The sequence below is a fragment of the Micrasema longulum genome, unplaced genomic scaffold, assembly GCF_059751315.1.
Source record: "Micrasema longulum isolate JH-2025_06_02 unplaced genomic scaffold, ASM5975131v1 h1tg001017l, whole genome shotgun sequence".
In the NCBI taxonomy this organism is placed as follows: Eukaryota; Metazoa; Arthropoda; class Insecta; order Trichoptera; family Brachycentridae; genus Micrasema; species Micrasema longulum.
Genome location: NW_028278205.1, coordinates 55,435 through 78,038, shown reverse-complemented (window position 1 = coordinate 78,038; position 22,604 = coordinate 55,435). Strand labels below are relative to the sequence as shown.

General features: G+C 31.2%; 1 protein-coding gene and 2 long non-coding RNA genes across 4 annotated transcripts; 2 read left to right on the top strand and 1 right to left on the bottom strand.

Moving 5' to 3' along the window:
* Nucleotides 1–215: 215 nt before the first annotated feature.
* On the bottom strand, nt 216–13,649 carry LOC148277535 (ras association domain-containing protein 8-like). 2 transcript variants are annotated; one of them, XM_088232760.1, is made up of 12 exons: nt 13,476–13,649; nt 12,403–12,527; nt 11,977–12,087; nt 11,704–11,864; nt 7,284–7,373; nt 6,609–6,803; nt 5,390–5,585; nt 4,569–4,685; nt 3,176–3,375; nt 1,956–2,070; nt 792–918; nt 216–530 (listed from the first exon to the last, which is right to left on the bottom strand). In XM_088232760.1, exons 2-12 carry the CDS (start codon nt 12,472–12,474, stop codon nt 430–432), a joined length of 1,485 nt encoding a protein of 494 aa, XP_088088886.1. In that variant the 5' UTR covers nt 12,475–12,527; nt 13,476–13,649; the 3' UTR covers nt 216–429. The 2 variants fall into 2 exon arrangements, with proteins under 2 accessions (XP_088088886.1, XP_088088885.1); XM_088232759.1 differs by lacking the exon at nt 13,476–13,649 and adding an exon at nt 12,861–13,074.
* Nucleotides 4,635–5,747, top strand: LOC148277536 (uncharacterized). Its single transcript, XR_015823442.1, has 3 exons — nt 4,635–4,746; nt 5,273–5,376; nt 5,636–5,747. It is a non-coding gene; the product is annotated as an uncharacterized LOC148277536 (long non-coding RNA).
* Nucleotides 13,650–18,096: 4,447 nt separating the features above from the next.
* On the top strand, nt 18,097–21,307 carry LOC148277534 (uncharacterized). Its single transcript, XR_015823441.1, has 2 exons — nt 18,097–19,639; nt 19,782–21,307. It is a non-coding gene; the product is annotated as an uncharacterized LOC148277534 (long non-coding RNA).
* The last annotated feature ends 1,297 nt before the right edge of the window (nt 21,308–22,604 follow it).

Sequence of the window (22,604 nt, the reverse complement as noted above, 5' to 3'; positions counted from 1 at the left end):
AAAAGCAAAATCTACTAGCTTAACTTTTTTAAATGACACGTAATGTGTACATGAATATTTTAATGTGTATTTAATTCATGAGTCATAAAATTAGATTCATTACAAATCTATAAATAACTATTCAAACAGTAGAAAATGGCACTGCTAATTAACACTAAATACCTACAACTCGTTAAGTACAATAATAATCCCACTATGAACAGCAAAATCAACGGTTTCTTTTTTTAACGGAGTGCGCGGTAAATCTAACAATCATATTTCTAAATGATATAATATGTTTAATGCTAAAACTAAAAATATTCATTGGTATATATGCGATATATTGGAGAGATGGCTCTCGAAATATAGATTCTAGGACATCTAATTTTCTCTCTATCAGATAACGGGTTAATAAAATAAATATGTTACTTTGTTCCCACCACCGAGGGATCAGACCCAAACGCCGTGAGGATTTTTATTTGTCGGAACAGCATTTTCCAGTTGTCTTGGAGATCCGATAATTCTTCTAGTGCTTCCTGGCTTACTCGAGCCTGCAATTACAAGATAATTCAATAAAAATATTCAAAATTTTTAGAGAGGTATCTTATAGAATTGTACTGCCATTAGAGGCAAATTACCCTGAAAAGAGAGGTTTCCTGGTATTATGGACTTACATCAACGGGTGTGCTATTCTGGACAAAAATTGTGTTTGGCAGAATTTTGTAGGTATAGATACATGCTTAAACCTGGTATTTTTCCCATAAAAAAAACTTATAACAATTTTTAAAAGCACGTGAATTGTAAAAAATTACCTTCCAGCAGGTGACGTATTTCATCAGTAGTTCCGGATAGACTTTGAAGGTTAGCTTCCTTCATCTCGTTCACCAACTGTTCTACCTGCCGCTTCTTGTCTAATATCGCAGCTTCCAACATACCCACCTAAACATGAGAATAAACAAATAAAGAAATTATGACAAAATAACATTTATTTAAATGGAATGAAAATTTTGAACCTGTTCAATACTGCAATTAAAAATTAAATAAAAATTTGAAACCAGTTGCTATAAAAAAATTGTTATGAGCATCAGTTTTATTCATGTTTTTATTATTAACATGCAGTGATTTTAAAATAAAACCAATTATGATTAGGTACTTATACAATATTATGTAAAATGTGGAAACATTCTTTTTTATTTTCTTCTTTATTCTTTAAATAAATAATAATTTAAAGGTAAATAAAAATGAAACTTCATATTATGCTACAGAGAAAATAGAAAAACACTTCTAGCCGCTGTTGTACATACTCAAATCCATATTAGATTTTACAATACATTATAAATAGAGTCACCTTAATTTGAATGTAAAGTGAGTAATTTTTTTCTGTATTTGAGATTATGATTTAATATTTTTCACGATACAAAATAGCATGTATCTCTGTTATTCGAATGAAGAAATTGTTGACATAAATATTTTCAAATAAAGTGTATCTCAAAAAAGATGTCCCGTATTAGCCTGAATATTTAAAATGTGATATTTTTTACACAAAATATTTTTCTAAAAAAAACATTTACGATATATTTCTTTCTCTCTCCTTTCAGCTTTACTCGGCGGAACTAAGAGACGCGGGATTGACGCGGGAGGATGCAATAGGGTCTCCTGGAGATATCTAGTGATGTCCACACGCTTCACTTAAGAGCGGATGTGGAAAAATAAGAAAGAAAAGAGACATTGCAATTTTAAAGTTAAAAGCTCATCCCAAATAACAATTTTAAAAAACCACTAGTAGAATATTATAAAACATTCCTTTTTCTATGTAAAAAATACTAAATATTTCAATTTACTTTTAAACAATGATTATTTGATGCCACTGATGAAGAGATCTCACTTTTCGAAAATTTGTAGCTACCAACTTGTTCCAGAAACCCACTGTTATAATGTACATACTTATAAATAAACAAAAATAAATTCTAGTTCACCTCTCTCTTTAATGTATCGGCAGTCAGATGATTCATTTCTGTAGCATGTTTAGCTTGTTGTATCTCACTCTGCAATCTTTCTACTTCAGCCAACAGGGAACGCTCCAATTGTTGCCTGAAAAATGAAACCATTTCGTGCTAATTACATCTGAAATAAAATAACGTTGAACTTCTGTTGCTACGTAAAGTGGAGAAGTTTTAAAGATCAACTGTATATCGTGGGTATACTGGCAAAAAGCTTTAACTCTCAAATCACTGTTTTGAGAAATCAAGCATTTAAGTTTTGTTCCAATTTTACTCTTTTATATCTTATTTAAATATAGTAAGATGTTAAGTGCTCATTTAAGAACACGTTTTTAATTTTCCCGTTTCTTAATTTTATATTAAGTAAATATTTAGTTATATAAAGTTTTTAGCCTGAATAAAATACCAGTATACGACTTAACCTTAAATTCATTTTAAAACTACAGATATATGAAATTTAATATGACTTAGTGTATTTTTCCAGATTGTAGAGCGTTAAAAATTTTACAAAACTGCATCATTAAGTTAAATCCGCATATTTTCGAGTTAAAGTTTTTTGCCAGTATACCCACGATACAATATAACACAAAAAATAAGTAGGTATTATAAATACACATCTAATTGATTTAACATGATTATCCCTTAGGGGACAGCTGTTTCTCCCATTAGGGCATTATCAAGATGTTTAGTTTGTAGTTAATAGTTTAAAGTACCTACTTAAATCAAGTTCATATATACCTCCGTTTAAAGACCAAACTGTGAATGCATTTACTGAACCACCTTAAGTTTAGCGACAAGCTGACTAAAAGTTCTGAGGAAAACTTTGATTTAGATTATTTGTAACTTAATGAGTCAACAACTTTGTATTACATTTATAGCCTTCTAGTATTACATGCATTGAAACTGCAGTATGGTCAGTTAGATTTTATAAAGTAAATTTTCTCTAACATAATTTCCACTGTTTAAAAAACTCGTGATTGGAAGTTAATCATCTTATCTTTTTGTCAATTAATTTAAGGGGTTTCTAGTAAAATTACATAATTATTAGAGATTACTAGTTAAGATCACATGAATATTTGATTATTGTGATTTTTCTCATCCAATTTAATGGATTTAATTTATTTTTCTTAACCCCGATAAAATTAGTTGAGTTAGTGACTAGTATGTGTGAATATTCAGCTATGTAAATAAATTACCTGGCATCTTGATTCCTGTTGACTGCCCTTTGTTCAAACTGAATATCATCAACCAGTTTCCTAATTTTATTCTTACACTGTAAAAGTTCCGTTTCGCAGTTGGCAAGTTTAGATCTCAATAGAGTCAGTTCAGACTTAAGAGTTTTCTCCGCTTGCTTCGCTATATCAGCTTCATCTTCAATATAAGCCAAGGATTGAACCTAAAAACCAAATTAAAGAGACAATCAGGCATAGTGGATTCAAAAAAGACAATCAATGATATTATTAATAACATATTACCATGTATTATTATATAACTTTTCTGCATTCCATTTTTCGACATGTATAAATTTTGATTATTTTTATTTTTCTATTATTATTTTGTATAATGATTTGATTATTTTGTATATTGTTTGAATTTGTTAATAAATGATTTTGATTTATATATAGAAGAGTCCCGACTTAACACGGAATTTTCTAACAAGTCGGGACATAAACAAAAATAAAAAATTATGCTCTATGATAAAATTGTATAAAAAAGAAAATGAAGGGGTTAAAAGCAAAAACGCCACTGTCCATGTTTTGTTTATGGGAAAACCAACAAAACCAGTAGCGAAAAGACTATTTCTTTTAAGTTCAATGTGAACATTGAACCTGGAATGAATAGTCTTTTCCCTATCTTATTTATTTAAAACTTCTAATACTAAAATAAGTGATATTTGCCGGGCTTATTGTCAGAGCAATATCTTCCAGCCAACCAAAATAAAAATTCGCTAAAATTTGTTCATAAAAAAATATACAGACATTTAATTTCAAATTACAGCTGTTTATTAGTTGGCAGATAGTGCTTGCACATATTAACTTGCTAGTAAAAATACTTATGTAATACACATTATCTATATGATGAGGAAAGAGGAATCAGGTAATCAGTTAGAAAAGAGACCGGAAAATATCGTAACCTAAGAGCAATATTTTGCGGAAGAATATTTTTTCTTCTTAATTATTAAGGAATATACTTTGGAGAACCAAGTTTTGTTTCGAATATTAAATTTACTGATATCAATAAAACCAATAGCTAAACCAGAGTTTGATTCTCAAAATGTATTCCTTGTTAATTGAAACGAAGAAGTATTCTCCTGTAAAATATTATGTAATATATATGTTATGATGTTTTGGCAATCATCGCTCGCTATAATAATGTTCAAGGTGATTTTTTTATACGAAAAGGTAGCTCATTCTAAAGTCTGGCACCTTGAACAGAAAAAGAATTGCTGAAGAATGATGTGGTATGTCGAGGAATGGAAAGTGTTATCTCCTGACAAGAGTCAAGTGATAAACCACGATCAGAAAGAATAAATACCATATTCTTTCGGTCTAATAATATAAATACGTTATATATGTAATGATAATGAACCTGGTCTGTGCTTATCCTGAGCTGAGTATCGCTGGAGTTAATCTGTTGTTGTATCATCTCCACTTGGTGCTGCTGTTCTCTGCCTTTGGATTCCCAGAACCCTATTTCCGCATCATACTAAAAAGAGAGCATTTTAATAGAATACGGTGTCTGGTGTATTACTAAAATTTCTCTATGGGTAAAGCTACTTTTGTTACAAAATCTAACTAAGCATTATTTAAATATTACTTATCTAAAATCATCCTCGTATGAAAGACAACAGGGCATAATTTTTGATTTTAACTTTTTAAAAAAGAAAAAAAAAATCTATTCAATTTTATATTATAAAAGCATTAGATTTATATTACACGGTTTACTTAGTTTTTACACAGATTGCACAGTTATATTACAATTTATAAAAGCATTATTTCTACGCAATATTATTAATACATTTTCTTGCCCTAATGTAAATAAAAAGAATAAACTAATGTAATAAGATAAACGTGACAATGGCTAAACTATAGAATTTGTTATATGATGCTACAATATTAATTTAATATTTTATGATTATGTACATACACTAAGAAAAAACAGAGCTGAATTAAAATACCAGATTTGTTTTCGTAATCCACTTGGTGAGAAAAACTAAACTACCTTATTAAGGATAACTTAATTGAAATGGTTATTTCTGAATAGTTCATAAGACAAATGTTTCAACTTTCCAGGAATCGGAGTAAGCAGCATCTTTCTTTGGAAGACGGATCCTGATGACATATGCTTCCCCCTAACCACTGTGCCCGAAAAAGTGAGAAAAATACATATTTGAAAAGTGAGTTACCTACCTTTGTTAGATCCGCCTGTTGATTGGATAGTTTCTCCCGCTGGTAGTTGACGAGGGACACCAGATCTCGGTACTGTTGGCTGTAGGCCACCGCCTCGCTGCTCATAGTGTCCGGCGGGGGACTGCCTGGGCCAGGAGCACCCACCCCTGGCTTGATGTTTGCTGGCGGGGGAGAACGGTATGGAGGAGGGGGGTCCCTGTGAAAACAAAAGTAATTCAAATTAAATATTTTCTTTTGCCTTAACAGGGTCAAGTGCGGCACTGGGAGATGTGGGGACATGATGCACAAACGGGGGAAAATACCCTCACCGGTTTATAACTGTTGTGCCGAAAGCCAAACCATCAGCATATTGTCAAGGATTGCCCAGCAAGACGCTACCATCCAACGGACTTCCTGACTATGGTTCCTAAATCGATTCCATGTCTGACAGGCCTGGGTCTAGACCTCTTAATTTTATTTAGTTTCTTTTCTCATTTTCATGTTTTTGTCTTCTTAAAATTGATTCCTGCTATACGATGAAGAATTAAAAAAAAAAAACGGATGGTAAAACGTGAGCAGAACAATGAATGCTACTCGGTGTGTAAAGTGATTAATTATTATAAAATAGTTTGAATTGAATTACCCATCATCAGGTGTTAATATAAACTATATTCAGAATACCTGAGTGAAAGTTGTGTTATAATATATTAAAATTTTATGTGGTAAAAATTACAAAGTGTTTCATTTTAAATCAATTCAAAATGTTTTTCAACAAAGTAAATGCTGAAACAATAAATAATACAAAATAAATAGTTTGTTATTAGTGTTACACATATTTATCTATTTAAAGAACTAACTTTAGTTTGGGAAGAGCACTCCTCTCATCGACGGGTGATACAAAACTAACATTATGAAAACAGAATACCTACTCTTTCAAATGTAATCATAAAGTCTAACTCTAAAATAAACAACTAAAGTAGGATTCGTGGGTTGGTATTCCACTTATCTACTGTGTTGACATATATATGGGTCTGAGTCTAGAGGAGGAGTAAGGAAACATGATCAATACAGACAAGAGAATGTTAAGGAGAATTTAATGTCACATTAAGATGGAATTCTTTTTACAGAATAAACTTGTGTAACACTTATTACAAAAAAATATATATAATCATTTATCGTGTCTAAATAAACTTCGACATACTGAAAACATTGTAAATTGATAAATTTAAATATTTTTTACCTGTAGGGAGGCACATCCTTTCTATTCTGGTGAACCGGAGAGGTCTTACTCTGGGGGACACCCCTGACCACACCCACCGGGTGGTTCCCGGAGTGTATCACACTTCCCATTACCATTGGCTGTGCGTTGTTCATAGTGTCACTCTGCATCTGTACCAACGTGTCTTGCCCGTTATTGAGCCAACCATTGGCACTGCTGTTAAACACATTAAACAAGAAACAATAAACCAACAATATCACAACCAACAAGTAAACTACAAGAATCACCGCCATGTAATCCATTCGTATTTTTTCAGACATATCGACAGGAAAAAAAACACAAGAAAACGCATAATGTATTCCTACGATTCATGCAAATACAGTTTTTGGCCAATGTGTTCAGCAAAAGGACATCTGATACAGTCTCCAACACAATCACAACCCACTTTACATTAAATAATCTTATTACGCTTGTAACAATATAAAAGTAACGACATTACTAGTTGAAGACTGAATCAAACTAGACTGACTTAATGTAGAAAAGAGAAATTTATTATGTAGTTACTTTTGTACTTTTCTAATCAGGTTTTTACTATACTTGTATAAATATTAAATAAAATAGTGAAGAGGTTGAACATAATAAATTATGTATTATAAAGATACCAGTTAGGGAATAGTCGACTCTTTAATACCATACCTGTGAGTGAGACTTTTCCGTCCATCTTTGGACCTCTCTAGCCCGTGTGTTGCGAGATCACTACTGCCCCCTGATTGACTGCTTCCAGAACTGAAATTCAATAAGTATTTTTAATAAGAATATTTCCAGTTTCTCCAAATGTTTTATTTTATACATATATAAAAGTTCATTTATACATATTATATTAAAGCAGGTTTATTGTCTTAGGGTAATTTCATTCTACACACCTAAATAGTTTACTACGTTTGTAGAAAACTGTTGAATTTTAAAACCTAGAATATGGGTGGCCAACGCGGGGCCGGGTATCAACTTGGGGCCCACGAAGCCGGATCATAATTATGAATAAACATTTTTACTTTTAGTGTACCTTAAACCGCTAAAAGGAAAATTTCGAGAGCGCAGCTGAAATACCGTGTCCAGAAAAGGAGAAATATTTCTCCCAAATAAGCCTGGCATATCAAACTGTTACTAGACGTGAATTCATAATGGAAAACATATAAAAAAATAATTTGAAAAATCAAGCATCTGAGTTCATATTATATTCTCTAGCATTAGAAAACTCTTTAAGTGTAGCATCAGCTTCAGTGGAAATTAACATTGACGATCTTAGCTCTGCCAAACAAAGTTACGTTAAACGAAAATAGTTAGTGATTCATATTTTTTATTTGTTTTTTTTATTTTTATTTGTAACTTTTTTAAAAACCTGTTAAGGTTATATTAGCTTATTTTAATACATGTCAAATTATGTTATGTCTCATCTGCTTCGTGTAGTCATCATGTGGTCCTTAATGCTGATTTTTAAATAGTCTCCAGTATTATTTTTAAAGTAGTTAGGTAAGTTATTGTAGTATTTATGTCCATTGTATAGTATTTTTGATTGCCCTGCATTTGTCCTTGCTTTTTAATGTGGTAGTGTTGTTATTGTCTGGTATTATATTTGTGTGTCAGTATTTTTGGTTACTGTTATGTCATCGTCTTGTATGTTCACGAGTGCAATTTTATTTTCTATTTTTATCATCACAATTTATGTAAATATATATTTCTTTTTTTTTTAACTAAAAAATACACATAATATTTAAGAAAACTAACAAATAATGGTATAAACAACCCCTGTGTGAACTTCAAAAAACAGTGAGATGACTCACACAAAGTTGCTAAAATAATCAGAAGAAGAATGAGAAATATGAAAAAATTAGGAAACATAATGTATCTGAATTGATTAACTTGTAATATAGTAAGTAAAATTATTGTTTTATAATACATATTAATTATAATGTAAATTGTAACTATATTATTTAAGTTTATTTTTACAACTATCTAAATAAATACATTACATTACACAACTGGCTTTTTTTTCATTCAGTTCAATTGTAGGGTTTAAACCCTTAAGTAAGGTATGTTGTATATTAGTTTTATGATTATAAAAATATTAAATGCATAGTAAATAATGTAGATAAGGTGTCCTTTTATATCAATGATTCATAAGAATGCAATTTGTATCTCAATAGTAAATAGTTAGCATAACGGAAAATAATTGTGTTTCTACTTTCACTTCTATAGTCTGTAAGCAGGGTCTTGTTTACACAAGGTTACAACAAGATTGGGCAATTGAATAATAAGAAGAAAATAAATGGCTCAGAAACCCCAGAGTACAAATTATATGCACCATAACTAATTATTTGTATTTTTAGTTAGTTAAATCTTTTTGAAAGGGGAATATGGATATGTTTATGACCTGTAATTGGCCGATTTAAGATATCACTTGTGAGTAGGGTTGCCAACTCAATCAACCGAAAATCGGTGTCAGGAGGAAAAATGAAAAACAACTATAATCAAATAAGAGATTTTTTTTTTTTTTATATTCACACAACAACATCACAACTACATGGGCATATTTTCTTAAAATTATACCTATTTTTTACGCTGTGCGCATTGTTATATGAGGTTGCTGCGTACGTTCTCGGACTTCAATGTTAGTTATGAAATCGAACCCACTTATGCCTAATATTCTCCTAAAGCAGTTACTCTCAAAACTCAGAAGTCCGGCGTTTTGAGTTTAAACTGTTAGGGTTATAAAAACATATAAGGTCATAGTCATGTTTTCTCGTTTAGTTAGTGTAGAGTCGCCATGTGCTTTGTAATGTTGATTTTAAATTTGCTTCCAATATTTTATATTTAAAGCAGTAACTTTGTGGTTATTCATTATAACAAAATAAATAAAACAACTTCGTTTTCAAACAGCCTAAGTATTAGTGTGTCTCTACAGGTTCCAAAAGATACAATTGTGTGTGTTTATTGAACGCGTAGGCCCCATTAACACGAATCGTCCAAATCCACAGTAAAATTAGGATGGATTGATTATATTATGTTGTATTTATTTAAAATTAATTCAGGGGCTACTCTTAGGTGAAAATCCTGCAAAAGTAAATCAAGTGGAGATTAGTCACCTTATTGCGTTTGCCTGACATTAAATAAATAAATGTAATTAAAAAAAATAACTAGAATTCTATAAATATCAACCCACCTTTGGTTATATTATTGTACTGTGCGGATTTTACAGCTGTGTGAAATGGCCCGTATTTCCAGGTATGATTTATGACATGATTAGAGTAATTGTAACTCAGGTACAGGTGACTTTTGAATTTATTAAAAAAAAAAAAAACCCTTTTTTCATATAATTTACTGAGAGATACAATGACAAAATAATAATAAAATAAAATAGTAATAATAGCGAACGGTTATGCTGCGGTAGCAATTCCAGTGAATACAAGTAGATCTAGTTTTATTTTGGTGCTGATTCATAGTAAATAATAAAAAATTAAGTATTTTGGTGTATGCATTAAAAATAATATAAAACATAGAATAAAAAGACAAAATATGAATTAAAACTAAATAATAAATAAATATAAGAATACACATTAATTATATCCGCATTAATACGAAACATTGCTGTGTAAAATCACTCTGAATAAATATTTCACGTAAACGTGAAATATTTATTCAGAGTGATTTGGTTGGGGTAAACCCCATGCACGGCAACCAAACACGTTAACCACTATACCGTATTATATATATTATTTTGGTGCTTTTCGTTTTATCTGCTAGAAAACTAAACATATTATTTTTATACCATTTTATGATATTGGGGTAAATAAATTAGTTTTAATAGATATCTCATGAGTAACAAAGGTTTTTATCTTATACTTTTGTTTTTAGTAGGTATACAGACGCTTTACTAATGATGATTTTAATTTGTCATTTATTTAGCTTCAAATTTATATTTATTTAGTTTTTTCAGAAAACGCAGTAAATATGTTTTGTATGTCCAAATTATCTATTTGCTAATCTCTTTATCATTAACTATTAGTTTTTCCCGCTGTTTCAACTTATGAGCACGCTTGAGAATGATCCGTTCGCTATGGTATAGGTGTTTACTTTATTATGACATTATACTAATTTTTATTACTAATTACTAGACGTATGGGTCGAATGTTAATTAAAGGTTTTCCCGCCTATTCAGTATTATTAGATTTTGATAACGAGGCAAACATTATGGTAATAATCCTAATCCTTACAAAGAATTCAATAATCAACCACCAATACCAATAAACAACCTAACATTAAGATAAATAGTATCCGACGTGTTACTATAAAATGTTTCATTGTATTACATATTACAAATTTTATAAGATAAATAAATAAACATGAATACTTCTGAATTAAATAAATAAACACATTAATATTTTTGTATGTTTACTTCATTTTGTATTTTTTTTTTGTAAATCGCCTTCGTGCATTTATTTAAAATAAAAGAAAAAATATTTAAAATTAAATATTCAAGAAAAAAATATAATATGGAGAGAAAAGAATCACTCTGTATTTAAAATCTATACTTGTAAGGGTACTGTGATCGCCTCAATTTAGGCTGCGTTACCTATACATACAAACGTAAATTTAAATTTCAAACATTAAAAATATGAAATTGTTACTTTTGCAAAATAGTTTACCTTAGATCTCAATTTGTTGCAACAGAGATGGAAAACATTTTTGAGAAGGGAATATGGAAGTCTAGGCATTTACAGGGCTTATGACTTGTCATTAGCTGGTTTAAGTGGCCACTTTACACACCACAGGCCCTGAAAATCCCTTCTCAAAAATGTTTTCCCTATCTGTTTCAACAAATTTAGTTCCAAATAACTCCCTAGGGAGGAAATCCAGCCTGTCTATAAACATTTGGACATACTCAAAACATTGTTAGTTTACTTTATACGGAGGATTTCTCACTGTTTGTAATACTTTATACACGCTTGCAGTACCGTAGAAAATTTCATCTTTGCAAATATATTACATTAACCAGTTACCCATTACCCAATTTATGTCAAAAAAAAATATAATTAAAATAATAATTTATTTATTTTACCGTGTTGCATTTCCTGGAGGCGATTTTAAGCCTAAATTGCTGTAATTAATTGGAGAGCCAATACCGCCTTGTTGTTGGTGGTTGGACTTTGTATTTATAGAATCGGATCGTTGGAGAATAAACTGGACATCATTGGAATATTCTCCCCATTTCATTAAAATCTGGAAACGAAACAAAAACGATATACAATATTGCTCATTTAAAAAACATTTAGCAGCAACAATACTCTGAAATAAAATATAAATAAATATAGAGATTCATTTTGTAATTTACCTTTAGCGGAAATTCATGAGGTGCTAAAAGTCTTTCATTACTTCTCCAACGCTCAATAAGTGTAAAGCGACCAACTTTACCAGTGGCGTGAGCTAAAGCAAACACTACATCCTGTAAACAATGATAAGCAGTAAATAAATAGATTTCTAAAATTAATTAGGAGAGTTAGGAAGTAAAAAATATTCAACCGAAATAACTAACAATGGTAGGTACTAATTTGAAAAGGTGGCTATAGCATTCTATTAATCAAAAATTAGATTTATGATTAATAGAATGCTATAGCCACCACAATATTACAGATATAATGCTAAAACTGTGTGGTAAAAGGAAAAATTCCATTGATGTTCCACTAACCTAAAAATAGGATTCTGCATTCGTTAAAATTGAAACCAGATATCTTGAAAATAAATAAACAAATTGACAAACCTGGCAGGTTGTGACTTCTGTAACTCCACAGACTATCCTTTGTATTCCTTCGACCCAAACCTTCAGCTCCATCTAATTTCTCAGAAGTATGCACTAATGTGTGTCACTGGCACGACTGGCACATACTAGAAAGCAAGTGCGAATATATTTATACATAAATCCATTTTCCAGATTTTCACTCGACTATTTTTGCCTATTAACAAAAAAAGTCAACTAGTACCCACATGTAAAATATTTTTACGATAACTGCAACGTTAGGCGGATGTAAATATTTAGGATAGTTATGAGTAGACAACAATGTAAACAAAACAAAAATGTAATTTATTAAATTATAAAACTGTCAGAGTAATGATGAGTAGTATTTAAACTAGATAAGAAAATAGCGCACAAATTACGCGAATGAACTTTGATGAGATAAGGATCGTTTTTGAGTAAAATAAGGTCAAAAGGTAATGTACCTGCTAATCGTAGGTTACAAGTTAAAAGACGCTAAACTCAATAATATAAATACACCCTTATGTATAATGGAATAATTTAACTATCCGAAAAACTCAATATAAGGATGAAGACATTTAATAACGCTCATTTTCACTCCACAAAACAATAAACGCCTTATATTTCACTAAGTTATTTTGAGCTTTCTTGTTTGTTAGCTAATGTCACTGGTCGGCCATTTATGGATTGACCACGATTTGACGTTTGAATTTACTAGGCCACGTAAACGCTGAACTTGAACTTAAATTATGTCTGATTGATAAATAATTCAATTAATTATAACATGTATATACTCATACTTATAAGTACATAATACTTATGCGTTTTATAGGTTTTAAACGGTTTTAGTTGATTTAGGGAAGTAAATGAGTTTAAAGTAGGTACTTTTACGATAGGAATATTTGTTAAATTTTATTTTGATTTCGATTGGAGTGGGCGGAGATGGTATATTTATTAATGTTTGATCATGGTTTGATCGGCAAAACCTATGTAAAAGGTTTTAACATTTTCAATAATTCAATCATTAATTATTTTCATTCAGAAAACTTAGTTTTAAAATTCCATCATCAGGTACCTACGTTTTATTTTTTACTGAATTAAAAAATTCCTTAGCTTGCCAAAGCTATCACTCTCGGTAAATATTGATTTGATAAAGATTTGATTCTTCTTTATAAATGATTTAGTTGAAATATGGTAGTCATATTGTCATCTTTTAAAAATTGCCCCTTTCTTCCTCTCTTCTCCTTTATCTTCTAGAAGTAAAAACAAAAATATAAACTTACATTATATGTAGGTACCTTATTTCCACATTCCCCAATAATTCAATTTTTCCTTCATCTTGGTTATTTGTTTCCTTCCTCTCTGTTGAGATATCGATCGCTTTCGATAAAATCCTAAGATGGTTAAATTCCAGTATTTGTCTACTAAGGTTTGGACATACTCAAAATATTATATACCTTATGGCATTCAATTATTTTTATTCTATGCCTTATGCTTATGTCATCATTATAGTGATCTCTTTAGCCATACTCAAGAGTGCATAAGGCACTGAATTATAATTATAATAACAAGTAATATTTTTTTATGTTCTAAATATGAAAACATTCATCACACTATATCATCTCTTCTATCTTCTCTAAACCTTTGAAATGATTTTTTTTATGGGAAAATTTCTGAGTAAGATGGTATAAACTTTTAGGAGGCTGTTATTCCTACTTAGATCTTCTAAATATCCAGTGGCGAATTTGCCCTAAGGCCAAGTAGGTCTAGGCCTAGGATAGCCAGATATTAGGGATGGCCAAACGTAACAAAAAAATATTATAATATTAAAATATGGGCGTACGCAGGGAAGGCGTTTTACATACTCGAAAGAGTTATTCATTTTTTTGCAGTGTCAATTCAGCATTTGGAACTCTTTCAAGCCCATTTTACCGTGAAAAGTCTATCAACGACTCGTTGGTCAGCTCGTGCAGATGCATGCAAAAGTTTACACGAATCGTGGAATGAAATCCATGGAGCATTAGTCTCCATCGAAAATGACAGGCAAAGAGAGGTATACGTATGGAACTGGACGTCTTGAAACGGCGTTTTTTGAGGATTTTTACTGAATCGCATCAACTTGACAAGTACAACTTTAAACTTTAAAAACTTTATGATGTACTAATCTATTTTATTGGCAAAACACGAGATAACTTTGATGATTTCGAAAATAAAGCCAAAAAACTGTCCTATGCACAGGAATATGAAAGAGATTTTCGACGCAATCGGAAGCGTAAGCTACTTCCTGGTGAGACTAATACAGGTGAAGAGATGCGGCAAAAGAATGATCTAGAAAACCTCAGAATCACTACACTTGAAAGGGGCGGCTGGTACTAGGTACCTACACTACACGGCCTAGATCGGCCGAGACTGCAAATCCGCCACTGTAAATATCCCAGTCTACATAAAATTATTCACATGCATGGCAGAAATCATCCTTCGTGAATTGCCAAAAAAATAAAAAATATTTGTAGTATTAACTAGTAATGGAGATGACAAGTCTCATGCACAGTAGGAAATATTATTTATCATATTCACATATCATCGGGATTATAAAACAACTACTCATGTGATTTTCTTCAAATTTACATGAGAGCGATTAGAATTTATTTTTGACACTATGTCACAACTCACAACTTGATAAGTGCAAAAGTATACCATTTGATACGTGAGTAAGTGAAATATATGTTTATATATATGTTCTTTTTCAGACCTGGAAAAAATTTACTTTATCATAGAATTTCAAATAGTCTTAATTCTATGTACTTTATATAACTTTTTCAATATCTATATCATAGAATTAAGATTCTATATTCTATGATCTATATATATATATATATAAAAGGCAATGTTCAAATGGTTGTCCTCGATGGACTGAATAACTACTGGACCGATTTACGCGCGGTTCCCAGATAAATGTACATCTTTGCCCCGAGAAGGTTTATAGCTCATAAAATCTTCAATTTATTGAGTAGAAAAAAAGTTAGGAGCATACCAAGTGTTTTTTTTTATCCATCACCAGGGTTGCATTTGCCGAGAATGCGTTTTCTAAAAAAATGGATGGATGTTATTTTTTGTGTATTAAAAAGTTTGTTTTTAAATGTTTACAGACAACATTAGTTTTTTTATGGATCCCAATAGATTATTTCGTTGAATTCCTTATTATCTACCCATTTATTTATTTTTTCTGTATTTTTGGTTATACTAAAATAATATCAACTGATATTCTATACATTTTTGAAAATCGCATTCTTGACTCAAGTGCATCCCTGAGCAGAGTTTGACATTTGCTAAAAGAATTCTATATTTGAAAATAATAGATTATTTCATGTTTTGGAATTCAAACATAAACAAGTACTTAGGTACCTACTTAAATTCAATTTTTGAATATCCATTATTTTTAGATTTGGAATTCAATCATAAACAAATACGTAGGTACCTACTTACCAATGAAAAGTTCAAAAAAAAATTTTTTTTCGTTTATCCTAACGGTTTTTACTAAAGATTTTAATCAAAGTTTTGTAAGTTTACGTAATTATGTTTAATCGTAAGAGAAAAATATTAAAACATACCTACTAAAGTATGAGGAGAATTTATGACACAGAACACTCAGGCTTAAGAAAATAGATAGAAGATAAAAGTATAAAAGAATAACAAAATCTCCAGATAAATCACTTTTCAGCAGATTTTTGTCATCACGAACTAACTCAGAACTCTCAAAATATCCAAGCGAATACACTAGAGGTCTTGCTTGCATATACCTACTTGCTTAGTCTTCTTCTTGAGTCCAGTGTTGAACAAATATCTCCCGTTCAGACATCCACAATTCCTTGTCAGCCACTTCCCTTTGCCACCTTGTATCTGCAATCCTCCTGATATCGTCGGACCATTTGGTCTGGGGTCTCTCTACTTGTGTATACTTAGTCAACAACTATTATATTTCCTTGGGCAAAATTTAGAGCAATTCTCAGCAAAATAAACACCTACACAGGTGTAAGTTATTTTGCTAAATTTTAATAGTGAGTATGCTCAACCAGATATTATTATACCTACCTACAAAGATCTTTTTTCTTCTGGATCATATTATTATTTTGCTTCACCTTGTAGAACAATAATTTAACTAAATATTGATTATTGTATGAATAGTACCTACTATCAGGTACCAATGGTATTTTTATTCCCTTTTTTTTACTGTGAACAAAAGAAAAAACGCAGGCAATTAAAAAAATCCCATACATTGTAATATATTAAACTTGTTTTTATGTTATTAAGTTATATTTATTATTTATAAGTTTTCTTTCAAAAAAACTCTTTAAACACTTTTAATTGAAAGAAGTACTTTACTAGGATCCTAACTTTACTAGGAGACAGCTCCAATAGGCCCTGAGCCCTACCGTGGGTTGCCCAAATGTGCTTCTCGGAACGAGCTTAGGTAATGGGCTAGGAGGCAGAGAGTAATGCTTTTGCAATAAGTACCTGGTCAGCACCATGCAAAGGAACTGATAAAGAGGTACTCGCAAAGATTTGCCTTCGACCTAATAAAGATCAGCCGAAATCATGTGAGAGTTATCACTAGAGCCCTCACAGGGCACTGTAGATTAAACAAACACCTTGCTAGAATGAACCTTTCTGAAAGTTCCAGATTTAGGTTCTGAAGTGCAAATGAGGAAATACCTGTACACATTCTTTGTGAATGTGATGTTTTACATCATAAAAGGAGCCTTATCCTCGGGGATCACTGGTTAAACCTGAGGATGTTAAAGAGCTAACCCCCTACCTAATAGCCTGATACTTTGCGGATCTGAGCATGGAGGGGGAGATTTAGCAAAATGAAAACTCTCGCCTTCCACACAGTAGCCAGGCTCTTTATAGACCCTGGGCTTGGAGGGCAAGAACTATTAAGGGCACCCGTCTCAATAGATCTTCACAGGGCGCAGTGAGGTGGGGAGCTTGTATAACACTGACCTCCACCCTTAAGAAAAAAATAACAATTACTAGAATCCTGGGATGTCCTATTTAGTTTTTTTAGCCCTTGAAAAATGTTTATGTGATGAAAACTGTAAATGACAAAGAAAATTAATAGTATTTAAGTATCTCTAAAATATTATAGGCTGTTGTATTCTCTTATGAAAAAAGATGAAAATATATTTTTCAACAATATTTTGAGTATGTCCAAATGTTTGTAGATAGGGCCCGATTTTACTCAACACTTGAGATTGAAATTTATTAAAAAAGCGGAAAAACATTTTCCAAGAGAGAATATAAAAATATAGGCATTTACAGGGCTGTTGGCAGGACTGTCATTAAAACATTTTTCCTTTCTATTGCAGTCTTCAAACATTTGAACAACTCGAAATAATAAATTGTTAATTTAACTAACCGGTATAAATTTTTAAATTTATTTTCAGGTTTTACCTATCGCGTGAAATAATTCAGCTAGACATATCTAATCCAAAAAGTCAACAGCCAAAAGATTTGAGGAAATGTGGATTTTTAAACATTGGCAGAATGGTGAATGTCACGCAGTGTGTAAAGTGGCCACTTAACCCAACCAACGACAGGTTACAAGATGTTTTTTTCTCTGTTGCAATAAATTTAGATATATTTTTCACACATTAAATATAAAGCATGGAAAAAAATAATTAAAACTATAAATATTATTGAAAATTTAATATAAAAAGCAAATCCTTTATAAAAATACTTTATGCTGAAAATGTACCAATAACATGAGGTAATGATAAAGCAAGTTTTTCCATTCCTGAAATATTCTGCAGACTTCCATATTATTGGTTTATGGACGATGTATTAATATATATCTTGCGGTGGTGGATTACCAAATAATAATCTCCATGAGGGTGGATGGATATATTTCTGATTACCAGAAAGACTCAGAAGGCTCATCCAATTGTTAAGATAATTCAACATCTCTTCGGCATCAGGTATGTTATCTCCCTCAGAACAATATTTAAACAGAATAAGACAAGGAAGTTTGACTTGTGTGCATATTTCTAAGAACTTTTTAGCAAATCCCCCTCCATGTATTTCATTATCTTCTTTATCAGTGGAAAAATTTATCCACTTTAAAGCCTTAAATACATCTTGATTTATAACATATTTGTTATGAATGTATCTGAAAGGAACTGTACTAATACTGTGTCTTTCAGAAGCAAAACTACTAGACAGTATTACAATCTGCTGAAGAGAATGTGCTTTTCCCAATTCTGCTACTTTGGTGAGAAAATCGTGGGAATATTTCTTAGCTAAAGGGGATCTTAGTTGTAATACTGCTATCTTTTTAGTAATGTTGGCATATAATTCACACGAAACCATTAAAGCTCCCGACGTTAGGTCATAAGGATCACTTCCAATTATAGGAACGATCGCTGGATGCCACACAGAGCCAACTTTTTCCATTTGGAGGGATGATATCACTAAATCAGCTGTCAATTGTCCAACATTTCCAATGGACACACATGGAATGATTAAAGTGTATAAATTAAAATCAAAGTCGGGTTTTAATTTCAACATCGTGTGTTCGGTAGGTTCGAAAAAACTAGGGCGTTACTTAGATACACAAAACTAGTACACAAATAAATCAGAACGCAAGAACTGAGTAAAATTTTTGCAATTTTTTATGTCAACTTTATGACGAAGCTTATTTCAATTTTCAATATCGAATCAAAATATCAAAATAAACAGTTTACGGGTTGCCAACATTGACATTCTGAATGATTCAGAAATTAGGCAGAAAGTTTTTCTCTTTTACTCTTAAGCCAAATAACACGTGAGTAAACGAAGTAGAATTATGGCGATTATTGGCTTTATTATCATGAAGATAGTGTAAAAATGCTAACTTGCTTGTAGCCGGTTGTAATTTTTGTCACTTGTGCCTAATATCACTCCATGTTTTTCGAAGTTTGCATGATCTGTCACTAATCAGTTCAGCCAACATAAAAAAAACATTAGAAATGACAGAATGTTATCGTCGGAATTTAAGCAATTCGAACAAAATTGAACTTTAGTGCGGTGACTTAATCGTGGTCGTTATAATTCCTAATACAAAGATCTGAAAAAGAACAGTTATATTTTTTCAGTACTTTTCCCCAAACCGAAAGTTCAAAGTAGTGTTAAGCTTAATTGATTCGTTACTGATTGATCGGGCATTAGAGAAACTAAATTTATTATTTATACGAAACATTTATAGGTAATTTATGTATTTAAATAAAATATTAGAATTCTGTGTTTGTGATCGCGTAAAAATTTTAGTTGTGTTTTTTTGATACCAGGGCTGATTTCTTAAGATTTACATTATAGTAATAAAACATCTAGCTGTTTTGTCTTTCCAGATCCAGATAATTACTTGGAATCATATTGTGCACCTATTTGATGGATATTGTTCCACGACTTTTACAAGTTTTAACGAGAATTATGACACAACTTCAAGTGATATAAAGGATAATGTATTTGACATTTGTTGGGGCCAAGTGATCGAATATTGAAAATATTTATTTGTATTTCCCCTTTGTTCATTTGCATCTTCATCCATTAACATGTTTTCAAGTTTAAGAAGCTTTTTAAATAGACATAAAAGAAAGTTTATTGTGACAAGTGTTGTTATAGGTGGTTCGGCGATGGCTATTAGCTATGCACATAAGAAATTAAGAGAATGGCAAGAAAGAGAGACACGAAACTTTATGGATATGACCCGAAAGAAAAACCATTTTGAGAGTACAGAAAGGACTTGTAATCAGACAATATTGTCACTTGCCCCGTCCGTGTGTGAAGCGGTCAACAGAGCTCTGGAAACACAGGAAATTCTTGATCTTCTTCGTAACAACCCAGAAAATAAGGTAGAACTCTGGGACGAGCTGAAAATTCTGACATTTGCTAGAATTTCCTCCATGATTTATGCATTTACTATTCTCGTTGTTACTTTAAGAATACAATTAAATATCATTGGTGGATATCTATATAAAGATTCGACAAATAGAGACTCTTCTCCTATAATTAACAGTAACATCCAGCAAAAATACTTGTCACTTTGTCATTATTTTGTCTCGGGAGGTGTTGAGAAGTTGTGTAAACAGATCGAAAGCAAAGTACAGCCCGTCGTACAACCGATCCCTTTGAACAAAAAAGTATCGCTTAAAGATATTGAACAAATGTTTTGGTCAATCCAAAACTCCCTCTTTATCGACAACTCTGATCCATTAAAACAAATGATTTCTTATTTGATAGAAGACACCGAAACATCCGATGACGAATTATTGAAGACATTATTGAACGAAACGATGGATCTCTTGGAGAGTGAAGAAGTTATATCGTTAGGACTTTCCAGTGTAAGCCGTGGTTTTGCTTTGGTAGTAGATCATATTGCGGAGTTTTTCAACCTGCCTACTCACACTAATGGAAAGGTTTCCATTGTAGAATTAGGAAGCCAGGAAGGGACATCCAATGGCTCTGTTAACAAGTCTCAGCTGAATACATTTGTCAGCGTGAATAAAGTAGAATTGTCACTTGCCAAATTGATTCCTATTATCCACAAGTTGATATCTCAGCCCCTAGGAGGGGACCTTTCCGGAGTGCTGGGTACGGCCATGCAACAGTTAATGTTGAACGATAAGCTTAAGGTGCTGGGTGCCAATATTTACGAAACATTTTGTAGTTAGGATTGTTATGAATGAAACAGTCATCGTAAGTGTTTTTATCTATTACTTGGGTATTATTTATATGGGGCTAGAAATAAAAACATAGATTTTTTATAGTTTAAGTTTCCACTACCCTTAAGAATAATTAACTTTTATTTTTTAGGTTATTTTATGTGACTCAAAGTGTGTATTTATGGGAATAATAAAAATATTTTTGTTAAAAATACGCTTTTATTTATTTTTCTTTCATCTTTTAGACCACGAGAATCTGGATATTTCAATAATATTATTCTATAATTGCCATGTTAATTTATTTGATGTTTCTTAAAACTTGTTTTTCAATTAAAAATTTGGCTTATGATACACATTTAATACATCTTAAGTGAGTAAAAGTTTGTTTTTATACCTGTAGTAAAACAATACATCATAATATGTGTAATATTGATTGTCATGACACACCAAAAATATTAAAATTTATGGCCTATTTTCAAAATATTATAAGTATGTACACAATAAAAGCTAAAAGAAAATATATAGTTATTTTACAGTGTTTATTGGACCCCTGATCTGGAAACCAAAATACTACCAACAAATCACAACCTGCGATACATTTTGAAATTTGCTAGGTTTAAATAATTTATTTGTTTTTTATATGTGTTATTGTAATATTTAATATCCATTTATCTTGTCTCAAAGTCACCCGTGACCATTAAATAGATTTATTACAACAAGGAAGTTCAGTGCAACGGTAAATTGGATATAAAAAATGTTTTACTAAGCATGGTCAAAATTTGAACATTTAATTTTATGAAGAAGTTTCTCTAAAACGTATGAAAATATTCATAAAAATGGACTACTTTGAATGGTGTCACTAGTTCTCATCAATGACAGAGTGTTGTGATATGACACATTTCCGGTTATCAGGAAGCTAACCCACCAATCAGGAGAACTCACTGTAGAGAACTTATTACATCACAGGTGGAGTGATTTCAAAATCAAAAACCTTTAAAAAATCATAGCGCTAATAATATGATACATAAAATTTTTAAAAAATAAACATTTTTGGCTTAGTTTGATAGTATATTAACAAGTAAAAAAATATGAAAAACCACTGGATGTCCTCATTAGGTAGGTACATCTTTTGAGTGTATATATTAATTCTTGTTGTTTCACATTAACTTAAAATACTGTGCTAAAAAAATTATCTGCACACAGTGCTGAAATGTCGTGTTACATTAAGCAGAAGATGAGATATTTTGAAATATAATATGTATTGTATGAACATCTAATTTAGGCCTGTTTCAGCAAAATACAACTTTATTATTCGAAGAAATAAGAGATATAAATTTCAAGTCTTGTATTCTATGTAGACTCATGCGACATAGCCACACAAGAGTTAAAATTGTTTTTGAAGAGTTTCTATCCAATATTTATATATATGACTCTGGGAATGTTGTGACAATCAATCGATTCAATATTATTTACCTATTTGTCCAGTATAACGGATATTTAAAAAAAATC